Raw genomic sequence first — 12,109 nt, 5'->3', positions numbered from 1 at the left:
CCCAGCTCGTCCGGCCACACAGCTCACGTCTCTGCGATCTAGAGGCTGAGCCGCACCTTCTCCCGAGGTCGGGGCTCCTTCCGAGCGTGTCTCCGCCAGCCCCCGCACGGCACCCCTCACCTCTCACCCGGACAGTCCCCTCACCCGCAGGGTCGGGCCAGGACCGCACCAGCCCTCGGATGGACTGTTTTTTCCGGTGTGCACCAGCACACACTGGTGGTAAAGGTTAGTTTATAAACTGGGCAGTTTCACAGAGAGGAGTCATTCAACCCCACAGCTCAGCAACCTCAACATATGAAAACGTTCCCTTTCCACATAAAGGAAGCGCCTTAAGGCTTCTCTCTGGCACGTCCGCATCGCCAGCACCATCCCCCCTGCGCTTTGGGTCTGTCATAGAATCAGGTGACAGCACCACCAGCACCGCGACACGCCATCGATGGCGGGACGGCTGCTCAGCGGCGAACAGCGGGAGCGTGTACAGCATGGAGACACCGAATATTCATATTCCGGGAGGAATGGAGCGGGAGGGCCCAAAACCTCCCCACTCCTCCCAGCACACAGCCTAAGGCGTAGGAACTGTTTATTTCTGGAACCACGTTCACAGGGGGTAGGGGGGGGACTGCTGTCCTTGCACCGTCAGTAACCGTTTACACTGACCGTCCCCTGCTGTAGCCTGTGATGGAACCGCGCCTGCTACCCGGAGGCGCTGTCCTGTACTGCCCACTCGTGCCCATTGCTATCTGTGTCTGCAGCACAAGGACGCTGCCTGAGCCGTCGTGCATTTGCCGCCCATGGAGCACCCACCAATGCGACGGACTGAATTCCAGCGCTGGGGGGGCCCAGGCCCCAGCAGAAACTGACTGGGCTAACCCCGCCCCTCCCACCCAGGAATCTCCAGGATCCCGAGTCCGGAAAGCTAACCTGTAACCACAGATCAGACAGACCCGTGGGGACAGGACAGGCTGGGGGCTGCGGCTGGAGCAGTGGACGGTTGTGCTGTCACTTCCCAAATGAGCGGGTCACAGGCTCGCTTTGGCCAAGCGCTCGGGGGAGGACGACCCGCAGGAGCCGGGGCCCCAGAGCCTGCCACTGCCCGGGGTCAGGGGGGCGTGAGGCAGGTCCAGCCGGCCCCCAGGTGCAGACCTAGCTCATCAGGACTAAAGGCTGCTCCTGAGGTTGGGCAACACCCACCGCTCAGGGCAGAGGTCACAGCTGCCACCTGATGACATTTAACATTTAAAACCCAGGAATCCCTCAGGAGAACATTCTTCACCACCGACATCACCCGCTGGCACGAGCAGCTGCCCTCTGCCTGCCAGTGCCGCCAGGGCCGGCTCCCGTGCGATGCGTGTCCTCGTGGGCACGGCCTGCGGCCCGGACGGTAGGTCTTCCGAGCAGAGGCTCAGCCAGCCTTGTTCCAGGGTCCCCTCCACCACGGAGGAGGAACGGAGTCCGTGATCAATAGACAGCAGCTCTGTCGCTGCCAGACCAACCGGGGAACGTGGCGCTGAAGTAGAAGACAGGGTCTAAGGCCAAGCTCTTCACTGGAAGGGGTGCGACTGCAGGCAAATCACTCAGTTCCTAGAGGCCATTCCTCATCGCTGTGAGGTGGAGACAGGCCGTCTTCCCTGCCATCCCCCAGCAAGGGAGTGAGACAGGCAGACGATGCCCCCGGCTCTGTGAGATCCCTGTGGACGGAGAAACCACCCACGGGCGACATCAGTATTAACAGGGGCTGGTCCAGGTCAACTAGACGAGGCAGAAGCGCCCCAGACGGAAGGGCGGGCGCACTCACGCGAGGCCTCGGCCAGGAGCAGCAGCACCAGAGAAGCTCCAGGCAAACCTCAGAAGCTGCTCAAGGCCAGGAGCCTGGAGAAACGGTACTGGGTGAGCCCTGGCAGGTGTGCTCAGTGGTTAGGCCAATTCCTGGTCAAGGTTCAATTCCTGGGTTGCAGGTTCGATCCCCAGCCCAAGGCCTCTCACATCCATGTCTCTCTTTCTCTCTTCCCCTCCCTTCCACTGTCTCTAAAAAACATAATCAATGGGAAAAGATCCTGGGATGAGGATTAACAAAGAAAACAAGACCCTGGGTGAGCTCATACCGCGTCTGCGTGCTTGTCTCCAGCCCGTTCCCGGCTGGACGGCACCGATTCCCAGTAAGAACCAGCCTTTGTTCATGGACTGCCAGAGAGAGTGAAAAAAGGCAGAAGAGCACACAGATTCCTGCTTAAGATTATCCTGTCACTCACTGACCAACAGAAGAAACAAGAAAAACTGTTACAGATGAAGGTGCAGACACTCTCCTCATTCACCTGGTAGCAGGCAGCCGGCCCTGTGCTCCCAGGGGCCGCCCCCATTGCTCCATGGGATGCGGTCCTCAGTGTCCACTCCTCCCTGGCCACGGCCCTGAAGCAAGACCAAGCCCTTGGAGGCCAACGACCAACAGCCTGTGAGAAAAAACACTGCAGCACTGGGCCCCTCACTCAGGGACCTGCCATCAGCACAGACCAGACCAGAGAGGGGTCAGAGCGAAGCCAGGGCTGAGCTGCCACAGGGGCTGAGCTACCGCCAGGGCCATGTGCAGAGCTCACAGGCAGAGGCTTGTCTGCAGTGGAGCAGAGGGAGCAGAGGGGCGGGAATCTGAAACCCGAGAGAAAAAACAAGGAGCGTCCTGGCCCTCGGCCACCTTCGAAGAGGCAGCCACGTGTCGCTGGCCGGGGAGCGCTGTCCCCACAGTGAGCCTTCCTGCCCCTGACCCGGTGGTGTCTGCTCTTTATCACCAAAGGCCTAACCTACAACAGAGACTGTCAGCAGAAGCAGAGTTACCACCAACAGACCTTGGACACAATGCAGAGGGTTGGCGAGTGGAATCGGGCGGGTAAAGGCCATCCCTACCCGACGCACAGGCCTCTCCAGAGCCCACAGAGGAGAAAGATAGAAAACTCGGACTCGTACCCCTGTCCCAGCCAGACACCTGGCAAGCCCAGCCTAAGCAGGTGAACACGGTGGTGGGAAAGTCCTCAGAGGGACTGTCTTAACTGGCTGGTGAGCCGGTCGCCACATGTGGCCGCAGTGGCTGCGTAGGACGCTACCCAGCGTCAGGGGCTGTAGAGAGAAGCCTGGAGAGATGTTCACGGACTCAGGGACAAAGGGCCCAGGCAGCGACAGTGACGAGCAGAACAGACTCTGGCTGAGAATCGCGGGTTCCCACGAGGCTGGGCTTGCTGTCCTCGTCCTTGGACGTCAGCAAACGCAACTTCTGCCTTGAGCGCTGAGCTAAGGGAGTTTTTGTTCCTTATATGCAGGAGTGCAGACTGGAACAGAGGACGTACAGTGAAAGTGCAAGAGGAAAAGCATTTGCTGAGGGTGGAGAGAACACCCCGCTTTCAACCCAACCATCTACATGATAAGCATCAAAACTCACACATCGCACATCCACAGCAGCTTTACTTGTGAACAGGAAGAAGCTGGCAAGGACCTCCCCATTCGAGGGCCTGCGAACTGAGCCGATGCGTTCCCACAGGCACCCCTCCCAGCAGCCCAGGCTCCCTGGCCCGGGGGATCCGACACCGAGGGACAGAAGCCGGCGTTTAGGGGATGGAAGAGGCTCACGATGTGATGTGTTACGGAAAAAAGGTTACAAACAGCATTTACTGCCTCTTTGTAAAAAGCAGCACATCTGCATCAAAACAAGCCAGTCTCTGCCGTCTGTAATGGTCCTGTCTTTGTGTGATTCTCAACCCCAATCTAATTTCTTCTAAACCACAGAAACTCTCCCCCAAAATTAAAGATTTTCTTTCAGTTTGGGAATGCCAAGTCCTGCCTCTACTGCAGGACCAGCCAGTCCTGTGGTTAAAAAAACCGGTAGAAAAGGGAAAAAAGAAAGGGTGAGGGAGACAGCGGAAAGGGAGAGGGGCCGGGGTCAGGCCGGCGGAAGGCCTCCCGCGCAGCTGCTCTGGGTTCCCGACCGCAGGCCAGCCTCCCGTCCGTCTCCCCGTGTTCCCGCCATGCTGTGCAGTCTCACCCCGGCGCTGACGGTCCTGCGACCCATTTCACATCAACTCAAGTCCCAGTTCCATCGGAAAAGGCCAGGCTCTCTTACAACAGAAAGAGATGTATTTCCAAATTCAAAGATCTCCTTAAGAGAACCACGCAGACTCCGAGGCTGCAGTCACTGCACTGGAATGCCAGGCAGCCCCCGTCACTGAAAAGGCAATCGCGGCGGTGAGCTGTCTGCTGTTGAATGGCAACAGAATTCTAAGACAGGATCTTCCAAGATACTCCAGAACATCTAAGTCTTCTCATAATGTACGAGATAACACTGCTAGTGGCAATCTAGAACGTTCAAGTCCATCAGTGTCTACAGATAAAGGTCTGGCCCATGTGCTCAATGGTTAGAGCACTGAAGGGTCACAGGTTGGATTCCTGGTCAAGGGCACATACCTGGGCTGTGGGTTTGCTCCCCACCCCTGGTCAGGGCATGTGCGGGAGGCGACCAATCACTGTGTCTCCTCTCTCACATCGATGCTTCCCTCTCTCTCTCGCTCACACACACAAAAGCAATCTTCTTAATTAAATAACGGGAGAAGGAAAACAAAAGACAAGGTAAAGAAAAGCTCTCTCCAAAACTGATGTCAATATATTTGACATTTAACTATCAAGTAGTTTTTACTAAAAACTGTGACAACAATAAGACCTCCAAACAGGTCTTCCCTTTGTTGACCTGGTTGAGAAAGTCCCTCAACTGTCACGAAAGCCAAGCCTTCCATCCAGTGCCCTGGGGCTCAGCCAAGTTCACGCTTCGGGAACCTCAGTGAAAGGCTGGACCGCGATCAAGTGCCTGCAAAGGTCTGGCACAGTGTGGGTGCACAGGCCGGGCACCACGGCCAGCCCCGGAGAAAAACTCAAATCCGCGACAAAGAAGTATGGGCATTGTTCACTTGAAAAATTAAAATATACAATAAACAGCTGTAGAATCACCAGTCAGGCTTTTTAAAATTGCATTGGTAGTTTACACGGGTTAAAAAAAATAAATCATTGCTTAATTAACGTAGATTTTTAAATGAGAAGTTAAAGCAGGGGCCTACATCTTTCTCAAATAAAAGTGGTCCCAAAAGTTTTAAAAATGTTAGAGCTCCGTGTAGTTGTACGTTTGACAACACAGTGGGCATAGATTTATTTATTTATTTTTCCCAGCTCGACTTGACAAAAGCATTTTATCAGAAACAAAAGAAGCCCAAGAAACGGAAGCGACATTACCATACTTGGCGCCTCCAAGTTTAGGTACATTGAAGAACTTCTTGCGTGAACTGTCATTTAACGTTTCAATAAGGTACTCAAAGGTGTATCCTGAAAAATAAAATACAACAAAATATACGTTAATTAAACAGTTACAAAGGACTTTACTCAAAGGGAAAATACCTGGAAATCAACTTGATCCAACAGAATCTTCTGCAATGATAAAAATGTTATATTTACACCCTGTGCAATGAGCCACATGTGGCTGCTGAGCTACTTGAAATGCGGCTACAGCCACCGATGAACTCAAATTTTTTATTTTTTATTCATTTATACTAATAAAAGGGTAATATGCTAATTAGACCAGGAGACCTTCCAGACATCCTTCCAGACAAAGCCATGGTGGCAGGGCTGAGGCAGAGGCGGTTGGGGGCAATCAGGCCAGCGGGGATGGGGGGCGGGGGGGGGGGGCCAGTTGGGGGTGAGCAGGCCGGCAGGGGGTCAGTAGGTCAGTTCGGGGGCAGGTGGGAGGAGAGAAAGGCCGGCCAAGCAGAGTGGTTAGGGGCGATCAGGCAGGCAGGCAGGTGAGTGGTTAGGAGCCAGTGGTCCCGAATTGCCAGAGGGATCGGGCCTAAACCGGCAGTCGGACATCCCCTGAGAATTTCGTGCACCGGGCCACTCGTTTAAACATAAAAGGTCACATGTCCCCTCGTTTGTTTATTTTTTAAAATATTTTTATTGATTTCGGAGAGGAAGGGAGAAGGGAGAAGGGAACTGCATTGCACAGTCCATCTCTCAACCCCAATTCTTATCAAGTAAAAACCGGTAACAGAATTAAGTACTGAAATGTGGTAACAAAGAATAACCGGAAAGGGACAATGAGAATGACTTAAAGCAGGGGTCCTCAAACTTTTTAAACAGGGGGCCAGTTCACTGTCCCTCAGACCGTTGGAGCCGGACTATAGTTTAAAAAAAAACTATGAACAAATTCCTATGCACACTGCACATATCTTATTTTGAAGTAAAAAAAAAAAACGGGGACAAATACAATATTTGTATTTGCATGTGGCCCGCGGGCCGTAGTTTGAGGACCCCTGACTTAAAGGACGGGCATGTTTGGGGAAGGCACGTCCCGGATATTTCATAAACAGGTGGCAATCCGAGAACGCCCCAATTAGGATACACGGATTGACTTTTCTTTAAAAATAAAAAAGCATCAGAGGACAAGATGATGACAATGCGCCCTAGCTGGCTAGGCTCAGTGGATAGAGCAGTGGTTCTCAACCTTCCTAATGCCGCGACCCTTTAATACAGTTCCTCATGCGGTGAGGACCCCCGACCATAAAATTATTTTCGTTGCTACTTCATCATTGTCATGTTTCTACTGTTATGAATCCTCACGTAAATATCTGATATACAGGATGCATTTTCATTGTTACAGATTGAACATAATGAAAGCAGTGATTCATCACAAAAACAATATGTGATTATATGTGTTTTCCGATGGTCTTAGGCAACCCCTGCGAAAGGGTCGTTCGACACCCCCCCAACTGGGTCGCGACCCACAGGTTGAGAACCGCTGGGATAGAGCATCAGCCTGCAGACTGAAGGGTCCCAGGTTCGATTCCCGGTCAAGGGCACATGCCCGGGTTGTGGGCTCCATCCCCAGTGGGGGGCGTGCAGGAGGCAGCTGATCCACGATTCTCTCTCATCATGGATGTTTCTAACTCTCTCTCCTTCTCCCTTCTCTTCTGAAATCAATAAAAATACATTTTTTTTTAAAAAAAAAGATGAGAATGCATTCGACAACATGGGCAAAATCAAAACCCAACACGTAACAGGTAAGAGAGACCCCAACAGGCCTGGAGAATGAAAGCAAAAGTGCAACAACTCCTTCGGGTGAACGGGCCGCTTCTCCCTAAAGGAGGACGCGTTCTTCCCGGTTCTGCACGAACGGAGACTGAACCACGAAGGCTGGGGCCTCGGGGGTCCGGATGTCCCGGGGGGTGTGGGGGCGGCGGGGGCGGCCTCGCGGGGAAGGCACGATGCGCTCCCGGCGGTGGGTGCGCAGCCCCCTCGGCCTGGCCGGGCGCCCTCGGTCCGAGGGGGAGACCAACCCGGAGGACCCGCCTGCAGCGCCGTCCGAACCACACTGACCCGACGGAGCGGGGACCCCGAGGTGCAGGCCCGGCGCCGCCGTGCGTGGCCCGCCCGGGGGCCTAGCCCACCGCCGCCCGGCCTGGACCGGCTTCCACTCCGCTTCGTGGGGCGAGGACGCGGGGAGGGCCCTGGAGACCCTGCCCCCGCCCTTCCCCGACCCTAACGGGACGAGGAGCCGGCGGGACCCGGGCGCGAGGGGGCCCGGGGCGGACCGGGCCCCGGAGGGAGGCCTCGGGGAGCGACCCGAGCCCGAGGCCCGCGCGCTGGGCGGGCGACTCCGGACGAAGAAACACACAGGGACCCGGCGCCGGACCCCAGGCGGCGGACGGCACTGACCTGCACTGGGGGCGTCCATCGCTGGAGACCATATTAGCCCGCGGAGCCGGGCCGCGGGGAAGGAAGGAGGGGACGCCCGGAGGGGAAGGGGAGAAGGCGGCCGGGCGGCCAGGAGGAAGGAAGGGCGCAGTCTCGCCCTAAACACCGCGAGAGCAGCAGCCCAGCCGGCCCGAGTCCGCGCTCGCGAGATTTGCTGTGGCGTTCTCGCGATATCTCCAGATGGAGGAAACAAAGGAAGAGGCGGGGCGGGGCTAGAGGGAGGCGTGTCCTCGCGCGATCTCCAGCGGGGAGGGTCGGTCGCGGGCGTCGCCGGCGGCGTGGCCGGTTTGGCGGCCCGTTACTTCGTGCGGCCCCACGTGTCCCGCTAGGGCTGGGCGCTCCGCTGGGTGGGCGGGGCGGAGCGGGGCGGAAGTCCGCGTTCCCCTAGGGATGGATGGCCCGGGTTTGCCTGTGCGGCGTGGCATCCACGTGCGCGCCCGGGACGCGGTGGCCGGCGCCGCCTGCTCCCTCCCTCCCGGCGCCGGGTCCCGGGGCTCCGGCTCCGTCCCTCCGCTGGCTCCCCGCACCCGCCGCCTTATCTCCCGCTGGCAGCTGCCCGTGCGGTGCTCGCCATGCCGCGGCCACCCTCCCCTCCGCTCACACGCCCGCCTCCCTCCACCCGCGCGTCCTTACTCTTGCTCTGTCCCCTCGTTTGTTTATTTTTTAAAATATTTTTTATTGATTTCGGAGAGGAAGGGAGAAGGGAAGATAGAGTGATTGAGCGTTGACCTATGAACCAGGAGGTCAGGGCACCTGCCTGGATTGCAGGCTCGATCCCCAGGGTGGGGCGTGCAGGAGGCAGGCGGATGCATGATTCTCTCTCATCACGGCTGTTTCTATCTCTCTCCTTTCTTATCTGAAGTCAATAAATATACATTTAAAAAATAATAGTAAGCCCTAACTGGTGTGGCTCAGTGGATAGAGCGTCGGCCTGCGGACTGAAGGATCCCGGGTTCGATTCCGCTCAAGGGCATGTACCTTGGTTGCGGGGCTTGATCCCCAGTGCGGGGTGTGCAGGAGGCAGCTGATGGATGTTTCTCTCTCATGGATGTTTCTAACTCTCTATCCTTCACCCTTCTTCTCTGTAAAAAATCAATAAAATATATTTTTAAAAATAAAAAATAATAATAGCAACCACGGCCATCCATAGGCAGCTCCCAGGTGGATGAGAAACCGATGAATGGGAAACCCGTTATGCACAATTTGCAGAATTGTTCACCAGAGGGCGTTCAGCTATAACGGGATCCTGGGCCAGAACCGGCTTGTATTTGCAGAGCTTTTCCTCCTCCTCCTCACATGCAAGTGCCCTAGGCACCTTGCACCACGGGAACAGGCAGGTGGCCACTCCCCGGACCCCACTTTTATTTAAAATATATATTTGTATTTTATTTTATTGTTTAAAGCAGCAGTTCTCAACCTTTGGGGGTCGAACGACCCTTTCACAGGGGTCGCCTAAGACCATCGGAAAACACATATATAATTACATATTGTTTTTGTGATTAATCACTAAGCTTTCATTATGTTCAATTTGTAACCATGAAAATACATCCTGCATATCAGATATTTACATGACGATTCATAACAGTAGCAACATTACAGTGATGAAGCAACCACGAAAATAATTTTATGGTTGGGGGTCACCACAACATGAGGAACTGTATTAAAGGGTCGCAGCATTAGGAAGGTTGAGAACCACTGGTTTAAAGTATTACAAATAGTAGTACATATGTCTCCTTTTTTTCCCCATTGCCCTTCCCCCGCCCCCCCCCACATGCCCTCACCCCCCCCCCGTGTCTTGCGTCCATTGGTTATGCTTATATGCATGCATACAAGTCCTTCAATTGATCTCTTACCTCCCCCCCAATCCTCCCCAGCCTTCCCGCTGTAATTTGACAGTCTATTCCATGCTTCTCTGCCTCTGTATCTATCTTCATCAGATTTTTATCGATTTCAGAGAGGAGGAGAGAGAAACATCAATGAGGAGAATCATGGATCGGCTGCCTCCTTGCACGCCCCCTTATTGGGGATCCAGCCCACAACCCAGGCACGTGTGCCCCTGGCACGGAATCGAACCCAGGACCCTTCCCTCCCTAGGCCGAGGCTCTATCCACTGAGCCACACCGGGTAGGGCCTGATCCCACGTTTTCAAGAAGGGCACCTCTAGGTCAAGTGCCTTTTTAATTTTTTTGCTTCATGCTGATGACAACCTTCTGTAGCTGTTACTTGCAAGTTCACGGGCTCCATAAAAGCGCGGTCGGGTGATTGTAAAAAGCCCAATTCACTCCCTGGCTGCTCTGACACGCCATACGGCAGAGGAGCCGAAAATGTTTAAAATAAGTGGTTTTCCCTCTCATGTGGGTGATGCAAGAACATCAAAGAGCTGGCCCAAATGAATGAACCGCCTCTGGCACCAGAATCGACTCATTCATAACCCTTCTTGGTTTCCACTGTTGAGTCACCATTATGGACGATACAGACCTGAGAACTTGACACACACACACACACACACACACACACACCCAGGAAACAAACTCCAGCTGGGAAGGCCTGTCCGTCCAGGCCAGAGGAAGAGAAAGCCATTCCAGCTGCGAGATGTGGAAAAGCTTCGCGGAGGGATGACAAAGGACAGGAAAACGAAACGAAACAAAAGGCACGGGGGCCCCGGCCGGTGTGGCTCAGCTGGTGGAGCATCGCCCCAGGCACCCATAGGTCCCCGGTTCGATTCCCGGTCAGGGCACATGCCCCGGGGGTGCAGGCTCCATCCCCAGAAGGGGGGCGTCCAGGAGGCAGCCGATCCATCATTCTTGCTCATCATGGATGTTTCTCTCACCAATGTTTCTCTCCCACTCCCTCTCTCTCTCTCAAATCAATAAAAAAAAACATTTTTTAAAATATATTTTATTGATTTTTTACAGAGAGGAAGGGAAAGGGATAAAGAGTTAGAAACACTGATGAGAGAGAAACATCGATCAGCTGCCTCCTGCACACCCCCTACTGGGGATGTGCCTGCAACCAAGGTACATGCCCTTGACCGGAATCGAACCTGGGACCCTTCAGTCCACAGGCCGACACTCTATCCACTGAGCCAAACCAGTCAGGGCCGATCCATAATTTTTGCTCATCATGGATGTTTCTCTCACCAATGTTTCTCTCCCACTCCCTCTCTCTCTCTCAAATCAATAAAAAAACCACATTTTTTAAAATATATTTTATTGATTTTTTACAGAGAGGAAGGGTGAGGGATAGAGAGTTAGAAACATCAATGAGAGAAACATCAATCAGCTGCCTCCTGCACACTCCCCACTGGGTATGTGCCCGCAACCCAGGTACATGCCCTTGACTGGATTCGAACCTGGGACCCTTCAGTCCGCAGGCCGACGCTCTATTCACTGAGCCACACCGGTCAGGGCTAAAAGAAATATATACATTAAAAAAAAAAGGTTTTTTTGGGGGAAAAGCACATTGCTGTTGAAAGGACTAGTGAGACGCTGTCTGAATTTCCCCTCCCCTCTGCTAAGGTGTGTGGTCGGGGCGGCTGCGAGGCCAGACCCAGAGGTGTGAGCTAAACCAAAACCACACTGAGAGGTCGGCTGGGGCTGCTGGCGCAGGAAGTGGGAGAATCCAGGGGCTGAGGCGGGATCACTTCCACCTGGATCTGGGCATTGAGACCAGGTGGGGGGGGCGGGGGGGTGAGACGGGGGTGCGGGGGAAGGGAGGCCTGGCTGTCAGACAGGTCGGGGCCTCAAGGGAAGATGTGAGCGATTCCCTCCCAGGTCCCAGTCGCTCTGAATTTTGCTCCTAGAAGCTGCTGGGGTGGGGTGGGGTGTTGGCGCCCCCACAAAGGGCCGGGCGGGTGATGAAGGGGACCCAGACAGGAAGAGCAATCACGGTGAATAAAGGGGAGACGCAAGCCCTCGCCGGCCTGGCTCAGTGGATAGAGCGTCGCCAGTGGACTGACAGGTCCCGGGTTCGATTCCAGTCAAGGGCATGGACCTCGGATGCGGTTTCCATCCCGATGCCTGGCCTTGGTCAGGGCACGTGCAGAAGGCAACCGACGGATGTGTCTCTCTCACATTGACGTTTGTCTCTCTGTCTCTCCCCCTCCTTTCCACTCTCTCTTAAAAACCAATGGGAAGCCCTGGCTGTTGTGGCTCGGAGGATAGAGCATCGGCCTGCAGACGGAAGGGTCCCGGGTTCGATTCCAGCCAAGGGCACATGCCCGGGTTGTGGGCTCGATCCCCCGTAGGGGGCGTGCAGGAGGCAGCAGATCCATGATTCTCTCTCCTCATTGATGTTTCTCTCGCTCCCTCCCTCTCTGAAATCAATAAAAATTTAT

At 54.7% G+C, this 12,109-nt stretch overlaps 1 protein-coding gene across 2 annotated transcripts in view; it reads right to left on the bottom strand.

Moving 5' to 3' along the window:
- The window catches only part of IREB2 (iron responsive element binding protein 2), a 37,210-nt gene extending 29,329 nt beyond the window's left edge, over nt 1–7,881 (bottom strand). For both annotated transcript variants that reach the window (XR_002826654.1, XM_006104504.3), the window contains exons 1-2: nt 7,735–7,881; nt 5,260–5,349 (exon numbers count right to left, since the gene is read on the bottom strand). Coding sequence is in view for 1 of the 2 variants with exons in the window: in XM_006104504.3 (XP_006104566.1) it covers nt 5,260–5,349; nt 7,735–7,753 (109 nt within the window). In the remaining variant the exon portion in view is untranslated. The remainder of the gene's footprint in view (nt 1–5,259; nt 5,350–7,734) is intronic.
- Between the last annotated feature and the right edge of the window lie 4,228 nt (nt 7,882–12,109).

Source organism: Myotis lucifugus, unplaced genomic scaffold, assembly GCF_000147115.1.
Source record: "Myotis lucifugus unplaced genomic scaffold, Myoluc2.0 scaffold_578, whole genome shotgun sequence".
Lineage (NCBI taxonomy): Eukaryota > Metazoa > Chordata > Mammalia > Chiroptera > Vespertilionidae > Myotis > Myotis lucifugus.
This window is presented reverse-complemented; position numbering and strand designations above follow the sequence as displayed.